Raw genomic sequence first — 17,789 nt, 5'->3', positions numbered from 1 at the left:
CCCCCTTATAAAAGCCAATCCATTTCTGGTATTTCGCATTCCAGTGGCTTTAGCAAACTGGAACATCCTAGTGGGTATGAAGTGGTATCCTGTTATGGTTTTGAGTTCCATTTCCCTATTGACTAATGGTGTTGAAAATCTTTTCACATATCATTTGCATATCTTTTTGGAGAAATGTCTATTCAAGTCCTTTGGCCATTTAAAATTTGGGTTGTTTGTCTTTTTATTACTGAGTTTAACAGTTCTTTATATATCTAGATACTAGATCCTTATCAGATATAACATTTGCATATATTTTCTCCCATTCTATGGTCTGTCTTTTTACTTTCTTGATAGTGTCCTTGGATGCACAAAAGTTTTAAATTTTGATGAAGTCCAACTGATCTATTTTTCTTTTGTTTATGTTCTTTTTGTGTCATATTTAAGGAACCCTGCCAAATTCAAGGTCATGAAGATTTACACCTATGATTCCTTCTAAGAGTTTTATAGTTTTAGCTCTTACACTTAGGTCTCTGATCCATTTTGAATGAATTTTTGTATATGGTGTGAGGTAGGGGATCCCAATTATTATTGTTTTACACATGGAGATCCAGTACCATTTCTCTAAAAGAATATCCCTTCCTGATTAAAAGATTTAGGCACCCTTGTCAAAAATCAACTGGCCGAAGATGTCTGAGTTTATGTCTGGGCTCTCAATTCTACTCCACTGAACTAAATGTCTATCCATAAGCCAGGACCACATTATTTTGATTACTGTAGCTTTGTAGAAAGTTTTGAAATCAGGACATGTGAACCCTTCAATTCTGTTCTTTTTCAAGATCGTTCGGCTATTCAGGACCCCGTGCAATTCCATAGCAACTTCAAGATCAGTTCATCCATTTCTGCAAAACAAGGCATTTGTAATTTGATAGGAGTTACATTGAATGATAGGTCAATTCAGGCAATATTGCCATCACTTTTTAAACTGCAAATTTATTGAGATATATTCACATAACATAGAATCCTTCAAAGTGTACAATCAGTTGTTCATAGTTGTGCACTGATCACTACAATCAATCTTTGAACATTTTCATTACTCCAAAAAATAAAATAAAAATTAGAATGAAAAACATCCAAAACATTCCATTCCTCTCCTCCTCCTATTGTTCATTTACTTTTTTTTCACAACCATTCATTGTTTTCTTTAACTCCATCAAAAAATTAAAAAAACAAACAATAAAAAAACAACATTTCAAACAAAACCAAAACAAAGGAGTAAGAAAAAACAAATAACCTAAAATAACTACATTGCTTCCAACATGTTCCTTCCCTATCCCAAGAAAATAGACAGACTATAACCCAAAAAGGAGTAAGAAAAACAAATATCCTAAAATAACTACATTTCTGTGAAATTGTTCCTACCATACTCTCCAGAAAGTAACAAACTATAGTCATCAATAAGCATTCCCAGACCATTAAGTTAACCCTCCATAACTTATCTGTTCTTATTAGATTATCGTTCCTTCACCATTTGCCGTCTATCACGAGGTCCCCTACATTCTACAATATAAACCATTTATTTTACATTTTTAACAGTGTTCACATTAGTGGTAACATACAATATTTCTCTTTTTGTGCCTGGCTTATTTCACTCAGAATTATGTCTTCAAGGTTCATCCATGTTGTCATATGTTTCACGACATCCTTCCTTCTTACTGCCGCGTAGTATTCCATCGTGTGTATATATCACATTTTGTTTATCCACTCATCTGTTGAAGGACATTTGGGTTGTTTCCATCTCTTGGCAACTGTGAATACTGCTGCTATGAACACTGGCGTGCAGATATCTGTTCATGTCACTACTTTCTGATCTTCCGGGTATATACCGAGAAGTGCAATTGCTGGATTGAAGGGTAACTCTATATCTAGTTTTCTAAGGAACCGCCAGACTGTCTTACAAAATGGCTGTACCATTATACAGTCCCACCAACAATGAATAAGAGTTCCAATTTCTCCACATCCTCTCCAGCATTTGTAGTTTCCTGTTTGTTTAATGGCAGCCAATCTAATTGGTGTGAGGTGGTATCTCATTGTGGTCTTAATTTGCATCTCCCTAATAGCTAGTGAAGCTGAACGTCTTTTCATGTGTTTTTGGCCATTTGTATTTCCTCTTCAGAGAACTGTCTTTTCATATCTTTTGCCCACTTTATAGTTGTTGTTGAGTTGTAGGACTTCTTTATATATGCAAGATATCAGTCTTTTGTCAGATACATGGTTTCCAAATATTTTTTCCCATTGAGTTGGCTGCCTCTTCACCTTTTTGACAAATTCCTTTGAGGTACAGAAGCCTTTAAGTTTGAGGAATTCCCATTTATCTATTTTTTCGTTTGTTGCTTGTGCTTTGGGTATAAGGTCTAGGAAGTGACCTCCTAAAACAAGGTTTTGAAGATGCTTCTCTACATTATCATCTAGGAGTTTTATGGTACTGTCTCTTATATTGAGGTCTTTAATACATTTTGAGTTAATTTTTGAGTACAGTGTGAGGTAGGGGTCCTCTATCATTCTTTTGGATATGGATATCCAGCTCTCCCAGCCCCATTTGTTGAATAGTCTGTTATGTTCCAGATCACTGGTTTTGGAGGCCTTATCAAAGATCAGTCAACCATAGATCTGGGGGCCTATCTCCAAATTCTCAATTCAATTCCATTGATCGATATGTCTATCTTTGTGCCAGTACCATATTGTTTTGACTACTGTGGCTTTATAATAAGCTTCAAAGTCAGGGAGTATAAGTCCTCCTGCTTCATTTTTCATTTTTAGCAATTCAAGGCATCTTCCCCTTCCTAATAAATTTGATAACTAGCTTTTCCATGTCTGCAAAGTAGGTTGCTGGAATTTTGATACATATTGCATTGAATCTGTAGATGAGTTTGGGTAGAACTGACATCTTAATGACATTTAGCCTTCCTATCCATGAACAAGGAATATTTTTCCATCTTTTAAGGTCCCCTTCTATTTCTTTTAGTAAAGTTATGTAGTTTTCTATGTATAGGTCTTTTACATCTTTGGTTAAGTATATTTCTAGGTACTTAATTTTTTAGTTGCTATTGAGAATGGTATCTTTTTCTTTAGAGTCTTCTTCAGGTAGGTAATTTCTAGTGTATAGGAACATTACTGACTTATGTGCATTAATCTTGTATCCTGCTACTTTACTAAATTTGTTAATTAGCTCAAGTAGCTGTGTCATTGATTTTCAGGGTTTTCCAGATATAAGATCATATCATCTCCAAATAAAGACAGTTTTCCTTCTTCCTTTCCAATTTGGATGCCTTTTATTTCTTTGTCTTGCTGGATTGCTCTGGCTAACACTTCTAGCACAATGTTGAATCACACTGGTGACATTGGGCACCCTTGTCTCATTCCTGATCTTAGAAGGAAAGATTTCAGTCTCTCACCATTTAGTACTATGCTGGCTGTGGGTTTTTCATATATGCCCTTTATCATATTGAGGAAGTTTCCTTCAATTCCTACCTTTTGAAGGTTTTTATCAAAAAAGGATACAGGATTTTGTCGAATGCTTTTTCAGCATCTGTTTAGATGATCACTTGATTTTTCCATTTTGCTTTGTTAATGTGTTGTATTACATTGATTGATTTTCTTATGTTGAACCATCCTTGCACGCCTGGAATGAACCCTACTTGGTTATGGTGTATGACTTTTTTAATGTGTCTTTTGATTTGATTTGCAAGTATTTTGTTGAGAATTTTTGCATCTATATTCATCAGTAAGATTGGCCTGTAGTTTTCCTTTCTTGTAGCATTTTTACCTGGTTTTGGTATCAGAGTGATGTTAGCGTCATAAAATGAGTTAGGTAGTGTTCCATTTTCTTCAATGCTTTGAAAGAGTTTAAGTCAGATTGGTGTCAGTTCTTTTTGGAATGTTTGGTAGAATTCCCATGTGAAGCCATCTGGCCCTGGGCATTTATTTGTGGGAAGCTTTTTGATGATGGATTGGATCTCTTTGCTTGTGATTGGTTGACTGAGGTCTTCTATTTCCTCTCTGGTCAGCCTAGGTTGTTCATGTGTTTCCAGAAAATAGTCCATTTCCTCTACATTATCTAGTTTGTTGGCATACAGTTGTTCATAGTATCCTCTTAAAGTTTTTTTAATTTCTTCAGGATCTGCAGTAATGTCACCTCTCCCATTGATTATTTTGTTTATTTGGGTCTTCTCTCTTTTTGATTTTGTCAGTTTAGCTAGGGACTTGTCAATCTTTTTGACCTCAAGGAACCAACTTTTGTTGTTATTTATTCTCTGTATTGTGTTTTTGTTCTCTATGTCATTTATTTCTGCTTTAATCCTTGTTATTTCTTTTCTTCTACTGGGTTTAGGATTAGTTTGCTGTTCATTTTCTAGCTTCTTCAGTTGTTCCATTAGTTCTTTGATTTTAGGTCTTTCTTCCTTTTTAATGTATGTGTTTAGAGCTATAAATTTCCCCCTCAATACTGCTTTTGCTGCATCCCATAAGTTTTGATATGTTGTGTTCTCATTTTCATTTGTCTCTATATATTTAGCAATTTCTCTTGCTATTTCTTTACCCACTGATTGTATAGGAGTGTGTTGTTTAGCACCCAGATATTTGTGAATTTTCTAAGTCTCTGATGGTTATTGACTTCTAATTGTATTCTATGTGATCAGAGAGTGTGCTTTGAATAATTTCAATATTTTTAAATTTATTGAGGCTTCTTTTATGGCCCAGCGTATGGTCTATTCTGGGGAAAGTTCCGTGAGCTAGAGAAGAATGTGTATCCTGGTGATTTGGGATGCAGTGTTCTATATATGTCTGTTAATTCAAATTCATTTATCAGATTGTTTAGGTTTTGCATTTCATTATTGGTCCTCTGTCTGGTTGATCTATCTATATAGAGAGTGTGTATTGAAGTCTCTCACAATTATTGTGGAAACATCTATTGCTTCCTTCAGTTTTGCCAATGTCACATGTATTTTGGGGCACCTTGATTGGGTGCATAGATATTTATGATTGTTATTTCTTCTTGTTGAATTGTCTCTTTTATTAGTACATAGTGACCTTCTTTGTCTCTTATAATATCCTTGCATTTAAAGTCTATTTTATCTGAGATTAATATTGCTACTCCTGCTTTCTTTAATATTGCCATCTTAATAATTAAGTCTCCAGTCCATAAACATGGCATGTGTTTCCAATTATTTAGGTGTTGTTTAATGTCTTTCAATAATATTTTGTAGTTTTCCATGTACAAGTCTTTCACATCCTTGGTTAAATTTATTTCTAAATATTTTATTCTTTTTGCTGCTATTGCAAAAGCAATTGTTTTATTTCATTTTCAGATTTTTTCATTGCTGTTGTGTCAGAAATACAACTGATTTTTGTATATTAGTCTAGAATACTGCAACTTTGTTTAACTTAGTTTATTAACTTTTCATGTGAATGCTTTAGGGTTTTGATTATTAAGACCCAGTGCGATGGGAAGTGTTTCCAGCAATGTGCGCACACGCCACAATATTTGGTGTGGACAATAGCCTTTCATGCCCACGCAGCTAATTGTCCCAGAGCTAGGAAGGCAGAGCGGTGTGAAAAGGAGAAAATTAACACACCCCATTCAGCCACCCTTTCAGCAGGCTGGGAACGCACCTACACAGCCAGGCGACCCAGAACTTCCCTTGAGGGTCGGCACACACTTGTGATGTAGCACAGCCTTCCCTCAGCAGAGGCCCTAGAAGGGCACAGCTTGGAAGAGGGACCCACTCAGAAATCTCAGGGACCATATGCCAATACCAAGGACTTGTGGGTCAGTGGCAGAGATAATCTGTGGCAAGACCGAACTGAAGGTTTAGACTCTTGGAACAGCCTTAAATCTCCAGGAACACCTGGGAGGTTTGATTGTTAAAGCCGCCCTCACTCCCTAACCACTCAGACACATGCCCCACATACAGAATGGACAGCACCAACTACACATGCAAAACTGGTGCACCAATTGGACCCCACAAGAATCAGACCCCCACACACCACAAAGACAAAGTTGGGGAGAACTGGCTTGAGGGGAATAGGTGGTTCACAGACACCACCTGTGGGTTAATTAGAGAAAGTGTACGCCATCAAGCTGTAGATCTGACAAATTAGAGAGAAGTCTTTGAATTAGCAAACATATCCTAAAAGAACTGTATCAAGTTAAGCAAATGCCAAGAGGCCAAAAACAACAGAAAAATTTAAAGCATATGAAAAAAACAGACGATATGGATAACCCAAACCCAAATGCCCAAACCAAAAGATCAGAGGAGATGCAGTACTTGGAGCAATTAATAAAAGAACTAAAGACCAACAACGAGACCATAGCACAGGATATAAAGGACATGAAGAATAGTGTGGCACAGGATATAAAAGACATGAAGAAGAGCCTAGAAGAGCATAAAGAAGAAACTGCAAGAGTAAATAAAAAAATAGATGATCTTACGGAAATAAACTGTTAACCAAAAGTAAAAAGATTCTAGATACTCATAGTACAAGACTAGAGGAAGCTGAACAATGAATCAGTGACCTGGAGTACAACAAAACGGAAAATGAAAGAACAAAAGAAAGAATGGGGAAAAAAAACTGAAAAAATCAAAATGGACCTCAGGGATATGCAAGATAACATAAAACGTCCAAATATAAGACTCATTGCTGTCCCAGAAGGGGAAGAGAAGGGTAAAGGTCTAGAAAGAGTATTCAAAGAAATTGTTGGGGAAAATTTCCCAAATCTTCTACACAATATAAATACACAAGGCACAAATGCCCAGCAAACTCCAAATAGAATAAATCCAAATAAACCTACTCCGAGACATATTCTGATCAGACTGTCAAATACTGAAGAGAAGGAGCAAGTTCTGAAAACAGCAAGAGAAAAGCAATTTACCACATACAAAGGAAAAACATAAGACTAAGCAGTGACTACTCAGCAGCTACCATGGAGGCGAGAAGGCAGTGGCATGACATATTTAAAATTCTGAGAGAGAAAAATTTCCAACCAAGAATTCTTTATGCAGCAAAGCTCTCCTTCAAATTTGAGAGAGAGCTTAAATTTTTCACAGACAAACAAATGCTGAGAGATTTTGCTAATAAAAGACCTGCCCTACTTCAGATACTAAAGGGAGCCCTACCGACAGAGAAACAAAGAAAGGAGAGAGAGAGATGGAGAAAGGTTCCATAATATCAGATGAAGATGCATTTTTTAAGCCATACAGTGACCACTGAATATACGTTTGGCTTTACTATCATAATAGTCATCATAAGACACAACCCTACATTAAATTATTCTTAATTCTGTATTTCAGAGAGGAATAAACAGACATTGCAGAATGGTGACATTATGAAGGAGAAAACATACTTGGTATCACATCCTATTCCATGCTACCATTTCTTTCACTCTATTTCAAATGGGTAACTCAGGTTTATGGTATGGCATTCTTTCTGAAACACTAGAAGTCAGAAGATGAAGATTCTTGCCTCACTTTTCTGACTTGCTGATTATAAATGTGGTCATCTCACTTAACTTGTAAGATGACTCTTAGTTTCTTGATTGACAAAACAGCAATCAGACTAAGAATAATTAAAAACTATTAAATTTATGTCTGAAAATATAGACTTCTTATGAAAATCCAAAGGAATACTCTTATACTTTTTGAGACCATTGAAAAATGTGTATTCCCAACTATGTTTTATTGGTTGGTGTAGATTAGATGCCATTGTCTGGAGATAGGCATGGGATATATAGAGCAAAGGCATATAGGGAGCAGTGTTGGTGAAAATGTCTGTTTATATATGGAGAGACATCTGTTATGGTAGTCAGTGAACCACTAAATTTAAGTGGCAATTATTAACTATTTCATACACCGAAACAAAAGAATATTAATTGTGGACCAAAGATTTCTGTTTATTGCATAGTTAATGGAAAATACTGAAACATTTTAGCTTCTGAGTTCAGATAGAGGGTTTGGCAAAAAAAATCTATTTACTCTCTGATCTCTAAGCTTGTATAGTTTATAGTGAGAATTCCTATAAACAAAACAAAATTATCTCAATGCATTTAGTTCCTTGGTTCAGATAAAAATAATTTGAATAGCAAGGGTTATGTGTAGGCATGTTTGTAAATATACAAAGGAGGAAGAAGGGGAAGTATTGATCTGTTTTCAGATTTATTCTGCACCCTCTGTATGGTGAGAATAGTGCAATAATATCCTCATCTGTAAAATTTATAACATGGCCACTATTTTGTGATATGAAATAAGATGACTATAAATATCTGAAAATTAAATACTATTCTGAACCCTTAAAAAAATAATAGAGGGGCATATAGGGAAAAAATATACCTATTGCACACTAACTACAGTTAGTAGTATTTTAACATTCTTTCATCAACAGTAACCAATGTACTATACCAATACTATGAGTCAACACTGGGGGGGGAGTAGTTAGGGGTATGGGAGGATTTGAGTTTCCTTTTTTTTGTCTGTATTTCTTTTATGGAGTAATGGAAATTTTCTAAAAATTAAAAAAAAATTAATTGTGGGGATGGATGCATAGCTGTATGATGGTACCGGGGGCAACTGATTGTACACTTTGGATCTTTGGATAACTGTATGGTATGTGAACGATCTCAATAAATAAAAAAATAAAAAAAAAAATCACAAAGCACATGAAGAAACAAGAAAATATGGCCAAGCTAAATGATCAATAAAAAGTCAGAGGAGACACAGAATTTGGAACAACTAATTAAAGATGTTCAAACAAATCTCTTGAGAAGCACAGACATAAACTAAAAATCAGGAACAGAAAGTTGCACAATCATGACAACAAATAATAAATCAGAAAGCTATCTGGAAAATCACCAAATATTTACGACTTAAGCCATACACTTCTAAATAACCCATAGGAAAAGAAGAAATCACATTTAGGAAATATTTTGAACTGAATGAAAATGAAAACTCAACATATAAAAAACGTGGGATGCCACTAAATCAATGTTTACAGGAAAATTTGTAGCATTCTGCTCATATTAGAAAAGAAGAGTGGTCTTAAATCAATGACTTAAATTTCCACCTTTGTAAACTGTAAAATAAAGAGCAAACTAAACACGAAGTAAGAAAAGGAAGGAAATAAAGATAAGAGCAGAAATCAATAAAAAATGTTTAAAACAGGAAAATAATAGAGAAAATAAATAAAAGCCAGTGCAGTTTCTTTGCAAAACAAAATCAATAAAATTGACAAACTTTGAGCCAGACTGATAAAGCAAAATAAAAAATAAGAGGGAGAGAAAAGACACAAATTTCCAATATCAGGATTGAAAGGAGGGACATACTGCAAATGTTAAAGACAACAGACAGCTGAAATGGGAATATTGTGAAATGTGACAATGTGCCTTCAAGGGAAGGGATGGAACAATATCAGACAATCTATTGGTATAATTCACAACCTTACAGACTAAATGAGAAAATCATATGATTATTTCTATAGCTGCTGAAGAAGCATTTGTTAAAGTTCAAAACCTATATACAATTTTTAAAAACTCAGCAAAGAAAGAATAAAAGAAAAATTTATTAACTTGCTTAGGACTATATGTTTAAAAAACTATATCAAACATTATACCTGATAAAAAATTTAAACATATTCTCTTTAAGAACAAGGACAAGACCATGATCCTCATTGTTACTACTGCTGTTCAAGATAGCACCAATGATTCTCATCAACAGGGGAGGAGGAAGAAATGAGGTGGAAGGATTGGAAGGGAGGATATAGAACTGCAATTATTTGTAGACAATATGATTCACTATGCCAACAAACAAACAAACAAACACACAGAATCAACAGATACATCCTCATGACAATCTACGAGGTAGGTGCTTCTATTATCCCCACTTGACAGATGGGTACACTGAGACAGAGAGAGGGTTGAGTTACCTGCCCAAGGTTGCACAGCTAGAGAGTGGCAGAGACAGGACTCGGACCCAGTAATCTGGCTCCAGAGATGGAATGAGGAAGTCTGGGAAGACTTAAAAATTAGTAACATTTCTTTACATCAGGATCAAATACATGAAAAATATAATTGAAAATAGATTATCATTCACAACTGCAACCAAAATTATAATGTATCTCAGAATGTTCACAAAAATGTGCATAAGACCTTTATGTATTAGGTGAACACATGATCTGTCGTCCAATTTTGGAGTGAAAGGGAGAGCCACTGGGACTGCCCCAAGCCACCTGAAAGGTATGGGCACCCCACTTACGGAAACAATTGTAAACCTCTACTAGAGATCATAAAATACAATCTGAATAACATAAGGAATATGCCATCTTCTTGAATGCGATGAAAATTCTCAAATCATTCTGTAATTCCAATGCAATCACAGCAGAAATTTATTTAGGAACTTGGTTAACTTATTTTAAAACATGTATGTCCTCCAAAATCTTCCTGGGTTGAAATTCTGCATCTGTGAGCTTGTACTAGTCCATCAGATCAGGTGTCTGTGGCCGAGCACCCCGTTTTCTGATCAGAGGAGCATTCCTGTTTCTTGGGGCGGCTGCTTGTGACTGGCTGAGGCCTCACCCCTTTGACAGGAAAAAGTGGGCAGCCAGGAGGCTCCTGTTTGTCTTTCCATCTGTCTGTCTCTCCTTTCCTCCCAGCAGTGGTCCTACAACTTTCTGAATTACTCCTCTGACCATCCATTCAAAGTGGTGCTATAAACTAGTCAAGGGGATTTTCTGTTTGAAAGCCAGATGCAAACTTCCAAATGGCGGACAGACAGATGGTTTTCCCATCCTAATTTGTGAGTATCTCCAGGGCAGAAACCCAGAGCAGAGCAAACACTCCACAGACGTTCCTTAAAGGGCTGTGTGAAAAGAGAAAGAAGAAAAACGGAAGGTGCAGAAGGGCAAGGAGAAGAAAGGAAAGGGAGGAAAGGGGGCGTGTAATGGGGGAAGAGCACCAAGGAGTCCTCTTGGGAGCTTAAAGGCCTGTGAGGGTGACACCTGACGCCACTGCAATTCTGTGGTGGAAAGGGCCTGGGGGACGGGGCAGACACGCCTGCACAATGCCCAGCTCTACCACTCACTAAGGGTGGGACTTGAGGCAACTCTAAGCTCCCCAGATCTCTCTCTCCCTGGTCAGATGGAAGATTCCAGAGAAGGAACTTGTTGCAATGGGCTGAGGGTTTGGATGGATGTCTGAGGCAGGTTCTAGTGGAAAGGCAGAGCCCAGGAGGTGCTCCCAGCATGCTCTGCAGCTCCAGCTGTAAAGCAAACCCCCCTTTGAGGACACCTGCCAGGCTGGTGGTTTACAACAGTCTCTTGGGCAGTTGTCAGCAAAACTCAGCTCTGTCTTTTCAGCTGCATAAGCTCTGAGGGACTCCCCAGTCCTGAAACATGATCAAACAGCTCCCAGTGGCAGGCATGTCACACTGAGAGCTGCAATTACCCCACAGATGAAAAATGTGAAACACAGCACACAGATGCTAAGAGATGCTATTGATCAATTTCAGGAGGAACATAAAAGCCACTGACTTGGAAGTGCCTATTCTTATTGACAGTTGCCACAGTGAATCAGGCAACCGTGATGATGGCCTGTCATTAAAAGGCCACAGCTGACAATGCCTACACGGTGTGCACCCTTGATCTCACCTGCCTTTCTCCATGAGGCCCCAATTATGTAGCATGTGGAGCTGTCTGGTGATTGGGAAAAAACTTACATTGTGGTTTGCTTCGAAGTTAAAAAGCACCTTCCTACCTGCTTGCTCCTCACAAAAAAAACCCTGGGACTAGTGGGTTATCACTGCTGGAGCCCTCGATTTACAGATGTGGGAACCCTGGGCCCTCAAGCATCTTGAAGACTACGCAGCAGTTTGCTTGACCTAAGACAGTTAATGTTTGACCTATTCTTGTAGAATCAGGCCTCTGTGCTAAATGTAATCTGTAACTACCTCCCTGAGACTCCATGGGATACTGTTATCTACAAGATAATTGATTAATCCTCCCCTCCTCCCTGTTGATTACAGTCAATCCCTCCCTACATTGCAAGACTGCATCCCCCCACCCCTGCACCCCCACTCCTGTCTTATGCTCTCGTACCCACTGGAATGCCGAGCTCTTACAACCAGCTTATTCAGCACCCCCCAAAGTACGGAGTATTTTCACATTGAGCTCTGAACCCGCCACCATTCAGAGCAGCTCCTGAATCCATTTAGAGAAGCTCCTGAATTCAGGGCAATGTGACTCGGCTTCCCACCGCGTAGGTAAGCCCCATGATAAAGGCTCATGTCTCAGAACGTGTCCAGTGCTTTCTTTAGTCCTTTGGCTACAAAAGCCCTCTTGGGTCACGACAACAGATGCAGCAGCCAAGGCCCGTTTGTACCACATCCTGCATCTCCCACCCCAGGAGAACAGACAGAGCTTCAGATTCAAGTGCAGGATCTGCCACTGCCTGGCTGCAGGAACCTGGGCAAATTCATCACCCTCTCTGCGACTTCGTTTCTGCATGTGTGACATATGCATATTAATGGTCCCTACTTCTCAGGGAGCTTAGAGTGCTAAAGCATGCAACAGACTTAACACTGAACGAAGGATGGGCAAGCATGTGGTCAATCACGAGGGACTTCAGCTAGACAGCGTGGCTGCGAGCCTGGACTCACTCCCTTCTCTTCACTGCAAATTCCTTGCTTTTAGTGTAGAGATAACAGATTGGAAATCATGAGGAGAAAGAATCAACTGGGAAGGGGGTGAGCCAGGGGCCCAGGGGTACCCCATTCCTCCACTGGTTGGCGACCACTAACCCTATAACCCTCTGCATCATTCACCCTTTGACGGTCCCGCCTGGGTGGGGCCAGGGAGGCCCCATTCATCCTTCTCGGCCTGGGCATTTGAGAGCTTTCCTCCGTGGTCTGCTTTCCCACCACCTACTGCAGCCCAATGCTCCAGCAAGGCCAGGCTTTTCAGAGGGCCCCTTCCTGGGCCCCTCCCAGCCTGCACCTTCACTCCCAGCTCCATCCTCTCTCCCAAACCAAATCCCAGTGCTTCCTTCTGCAAGAGCTCTTCAACATCCATCTTAACTCGGATGGGCTTTGCCACTTCCCAAGGATCACAAAAGTCTGGGGGGAAATGCCCCCACCCCCACCCCATCGCCACAGGCTGCAATTTCCTCCATGGGCCAAAGCTCAAGTAGTGTAGCTCCTGGCCTCTCCCCTCCCCTTTCCTCTTCCCCTTGTTGCTAACTGGGAATAAACGGGGCAGGCCTGGAGCTGCTCTCCTCTTGCCTCTCTCTGCGAGCACAGCACCTGCTCTGCTCCTCCAGGGCCATCTGCCACTCCACCCACGTCCCTCTAGAGACACCTGAGAATGGGAACTGATTCTATTTGGTTCTGGAGTTGTTTACTAACACTAATTTCTATCTCCTAAACTAGCCTTTAGCAACAATAAGGGTGATAGTTTGCCTCTACCTCCCTTACCCTTAGTCTTGTTTCCCAGTTTCATGTAGAACTTGGGTGGGATTTGCTGTGCCACTTATTGGGTCCCCTAAGACATTAACAACTGGTCACACCTGCAAGGACCTACTGACTCCTCCGAGCAGTTTGCAAGGCCCTTGGCCAGCTTACAAATTTGTGTTCTGAGAAATACACATGTACTAAAAATAAAAATAAAAAAAAAGCAACAACTAGGTATGAGACATGGACAGAAGATAGGAAGGAAAACATGAGCTCTAAACTGTGGTTTAATGTTTCCACTCATGGAATACTCAACCTGGGAACCTGTCATCTGCTGAGCCTAGGGAAGGCAGACAGGTGCCAGGCAGTGAGAATCAGTATCAACTCATAAATGTCTCCTCCTCAGAGAGGCAGATCCAGACTTTCCCATTGACAGTCGATCCCAGTTCCACCCAGCCCACCTGTCACTATCACATCATTTTATTTATTTCCCTAACAGCACAAATCAGGGACCATAATTTCTGTTCATCTAGGGGTTTAGTGTCCACCTCCGCAACTGTAAAGTGTGCTCCACCAGGGCAGGGAATGGGACGGTCTCAGTCACCGGGGCAACCAAGAGTTAATTAGCTCAGTGAGGGACACTGTTGCTTCCCCCAATCCTTGTGGAATGAATGAACACTCTGATAAATGCTACGATTTGGAAGCACATGGCCAGGAAGGGAGCTGAGGTGGGGCAAGTGGGGGAAAAACTCAGGTGCACAGGGAAGTCCAGGAAGGCAACACCTTCGGGTAATAAAGGACAATATTTGTTTATCCCGGTAGAGAAAGGTGGAAAGATAATTCCAGAAAGAAGGAAGACCATGAATCAAAGCATTATGTGGTATAGGTTGGCATGCAAAGTATAAATAGGGAGCGATGAGCAACAGGGTAGGAGAAGGAGGCCAAGAAAAGAAGGGAGATACTGGGGAAATAACATGCAAACAACTCAGGACAGCACAAGGCGTGAATATGGTGGCAACTGTTGCCAGTGGAGCCAGGTCTGGATGTGAAGCCTGAAGGATGAGCCAGAGATCTCCATGGTAAGAAGCGAGGAAGACGTCTCCAGATAGAAGGATTAGAGGGAAGGGCATGGGTCCTGCCTGGGGGACCATAAATTTAAGAGCATGGAGCCTGGCGGGATGGTCGGTGACAGTCTCCCAGTCCCGTGTGCCCGCGAATGGGTGGATACAGCCCTGCCCTGAGCAAGGAAGGACCACGGATGAGCACGAGCACTGACCTTCTCAGCCAGGTCTTCAGGAGGCTGCTCCTCAAAGAGGTGAATTTTATCTTCAATGCACTTCTTCAGCAGGTCTATCTTGCTTTTATTCTTGGAGCGCTGCTTTCTCACTTTGGACTGTTGATACAGAGAAAACATTGGCAAGAAAATCAGCACCAGCAAGTACGTGCAGCACCCAGGTCTCCCCAAGCCACAAGATGCTTCTGCAGCTCACGCAACTGTAAAAGTCTGCCTCGGGAGAAAGATGGGAGGAAAGATGTGTGCTTTTCTGGGAATGAGCTTAATTTGGGGGCCTTTGGTCTTCACATACATTGGTGGGCTCCTCCCATCAAGGAGAGGAGAAGCAACCCAGTGGGCAGAACAAAAGCTTTGGGGTCAGGCAGTGGACGGTACCTGGATCCACTTCCCAAAGAGCTACTGACCTGAGAGCCGCCAAACGCTGATCGGGGCCAGGGCAGGTGAGGTCCCTCCCCTTGCGAAGTTTACGTGATAATGGAGAAAACTTTCCCTTTGCATGAGAACAAACAGCTAAAGAAGATACCACCAGATGGTTGATGAGTGCATGAAAAATAAGGTGATATAACAAGAGAGTGACTGGGGGGTATTTTAAATGAGGAGGATACGGAAAACTCTTTTGGGAGGTGAAAAGCTGTTAAGTACAGTGGTACCTGCACATTCCAGGAGGAACCAGGTACAGAGCGTTTAACATAAACAGATGTCCCTAGAATAGGAGCGTTTACAACCTGCGCGGATACATCTGCTGCTTCACAAACGTGAGGAAGTGACACTGGAGCTGAGGCCCAAAGGACGACCGGTCACCTGAACACCTGCAAGCAGAGGCTCCAGGCCGAGGAAGCAACAAAGGCAAAGCCGTGAAAAGGGAACACATTTGGAGCTGGAGTGGAAATGAGCAAGGGTGAGAGCGGTCGGAGGCGAGGTAGTGGTGTTACTAAATGAGTGAGTGAATGAATGAATGAATGAATGTAAGAGATGGTCCAATCTCTGAGCCTCAGTTTCCTCATCTGTAAAATGGGGATAATGATATCTACCCCATAGGACTACCACAAGAACATCACATAACACAACATAACATAAACCAAACAACTTAACTTATTGCAGCATAATATAATACTAACATAATAAATAGAAAAACATAATACAGCACACAAATATACAACACAACACAAAAAATGCAACACGACAACATAGCATATAATATATCATAACAACACGATGTAACATAACATAACATAATATAACATGCAGCAAACAATCTGATATAATCTAATATATCACAACCATAAGACCTAGCACAGTTTAACAACACACAACACAGCACACACAGATAAGGTTCTCGGGCAATAGACGGCAGGTGGTCCCTTCCCAGCAAAGCCTCCCTCCCTTCTGCTCTGCTGCCTGCCGTTTCTCCTCTCTTCCACTGTGTCCCCTGAAGTCCTGTAACCTCCCAGAACCCATCATACACAGGACTGACGCCCGATCACCAAACTCTACCTGGGTCTCCCACATAATCATGTGGGCTGGACATGATGATAATACACAAGGGGACCCCACGTTCTTAGTGCCTGCCCCACCTCACTTTAGAGGAAGGCCAATATGTACGCAGTAATAACAGGCATTGGGATCTGGATGAGTATTTGAACTCACTGTGTTCAAAGGAGAAGACTGGGACCAGGAAAGCTGAATCCAGGTCCTAAAGCCATATCATGGGAGCCCTGGTAACTAGACCCCACATGTCTCGCACCCTTTAGCCAGGTCGCCAGGTCTCTTTAAGTGTCCGAGCTGTGCCTAGTTAATTCTATGAGTTAACTATGGCTTCATCTCCCAATCTAACATGGATAATATCAAAATAGGGAAATTATGGATCACTATCTCTTAGGAACAAAGCCAGGCTTGGTGGGATAGGACCCCAGAGACCAGAGGATGGACAGGGTATGAGACGGGGATAAGGACAGAGGCAGGGGCAGTGGTGTGTGGAGATGCTCGCACTTGCTTGAGAGAGCCAGTTGTGCAAATCTCTTTCCAACTCTGTCCTTCAAAAAAGTTGGGAAATGTTCAGCCTTTATTTCCTTGAATATTCTTTCTGCCCCTTTTCCCTTCTCTCCTCCTTCTGGGACACCTATGATGTATATGTTTTGTGTGTTTTGTGCTGTCACGCAAATCCCTGAGACCCTGCTCATTTTTTTCCATACTTTTCTCTGCCTGTTCTTCTGTCTGTTAAGATTTCAACTATCCTATCTTCTAGTTCACTGATTCTTTCTTCTGCCTGTTCAAATCTGCCGGTGTATGCTGTTTCGGTTTGCTAAAGCTGCCAAAATGCAATATACCAGAAACGAATTGGCTTTTTCAATGGAAATTTATTAGGTTACAATTTTACAGCTCTATGGCCATAAAAATGTCCAAATTAAGGCATCCAGAGAAAGATACCTTAACTCTGCAGAAAAGCCAATGGCATACAGGGTTCCTCTGTCACATGGGAAGGCACATGGTGCTGTCTGCTTGCCCTTCTCTCCAAAATGTCTCTGGGCTTCTGTGTGTCCTTGCTTGTTCCTCCTGGGGCATTTCTGTCTCTGAGCTCTCTCCAAAATGTCTCTGTCTTTTTTCCTCTCATAGAGGTCTCCAGTAAAGGATTAAGACCCACCTTGAATGGGCTGGGTAACATCTCCATGGAAACACCCTAATCAAAAGGTCACACCCAACAATAGGTCTGCCCCCACAAGATTGGATTAAAAGAACATGGCTTTTCTGGGGTACATAATAGTTTCAAGTCAGTACATATGCCTTGAGTGAATTTTTAATCTCTTCTATTTTTTCTTTCATTCCCATCATTTCTGTTACTTTTTTTCTGTTTTCAAGTTCTTCTTCGAGTTCACACAGTGTCTACTTAATAACCTTTATCTTTCTAGCTATCTTTTCCTTCATCTCCTTGAATTGATTTAGGAGATTTGTTTGAACATCTTTGATTAGTTGTTCCAAATTCTGTGTGCCCTCTGATGTTTTAATTTGTTCCTGTGACTGAACCATAGCTT

At 40.4% G+C, this 17,789-nt stretch overlaps 1 protein-coding gene across 1 annotated transcript in view; it reads right to left on the bottom strand.

Moving 5' to 3' along the window:
- The window catches only part of EVC2 (EvC ciliary complex subunit 2), a 174,317-nt gene that overhangs the window by 45,143 nt on the left and 111,385 nt on the right, over positions 1-17,789 (bottom strand). The window contains exon 16 of the mRNA XM_037829381.1: positions 14,743-14,859. Coding sequence (XP_037685309.1) covers positions 14,743-14,859 — 117 coding nt within the window. The remainder of the gene's footprint in view (positions 1-14,742; positions 14,860-17,789) is intronic.

This window comes from Choloepus didactylus, chromosome 3 (genome assembly GCF_015220235.1).
Source record: "Choloepus didactylus isolate mChoDid1 chromosome 3, mChoDid1.pri, whole genome shotgun sequence".
Taxonomy (NCBI): Eukaryota; Metazoa; Chordata; class Mammalia; order Pilosa; family Megalonychidae; genus Choloepus; species Choloepus didactylus.
The sequence above is the reverse complement of the archived record's forward strand: the minus strand, read 5'-3'. Positions and strand labels throughout refer to the sequence as shown.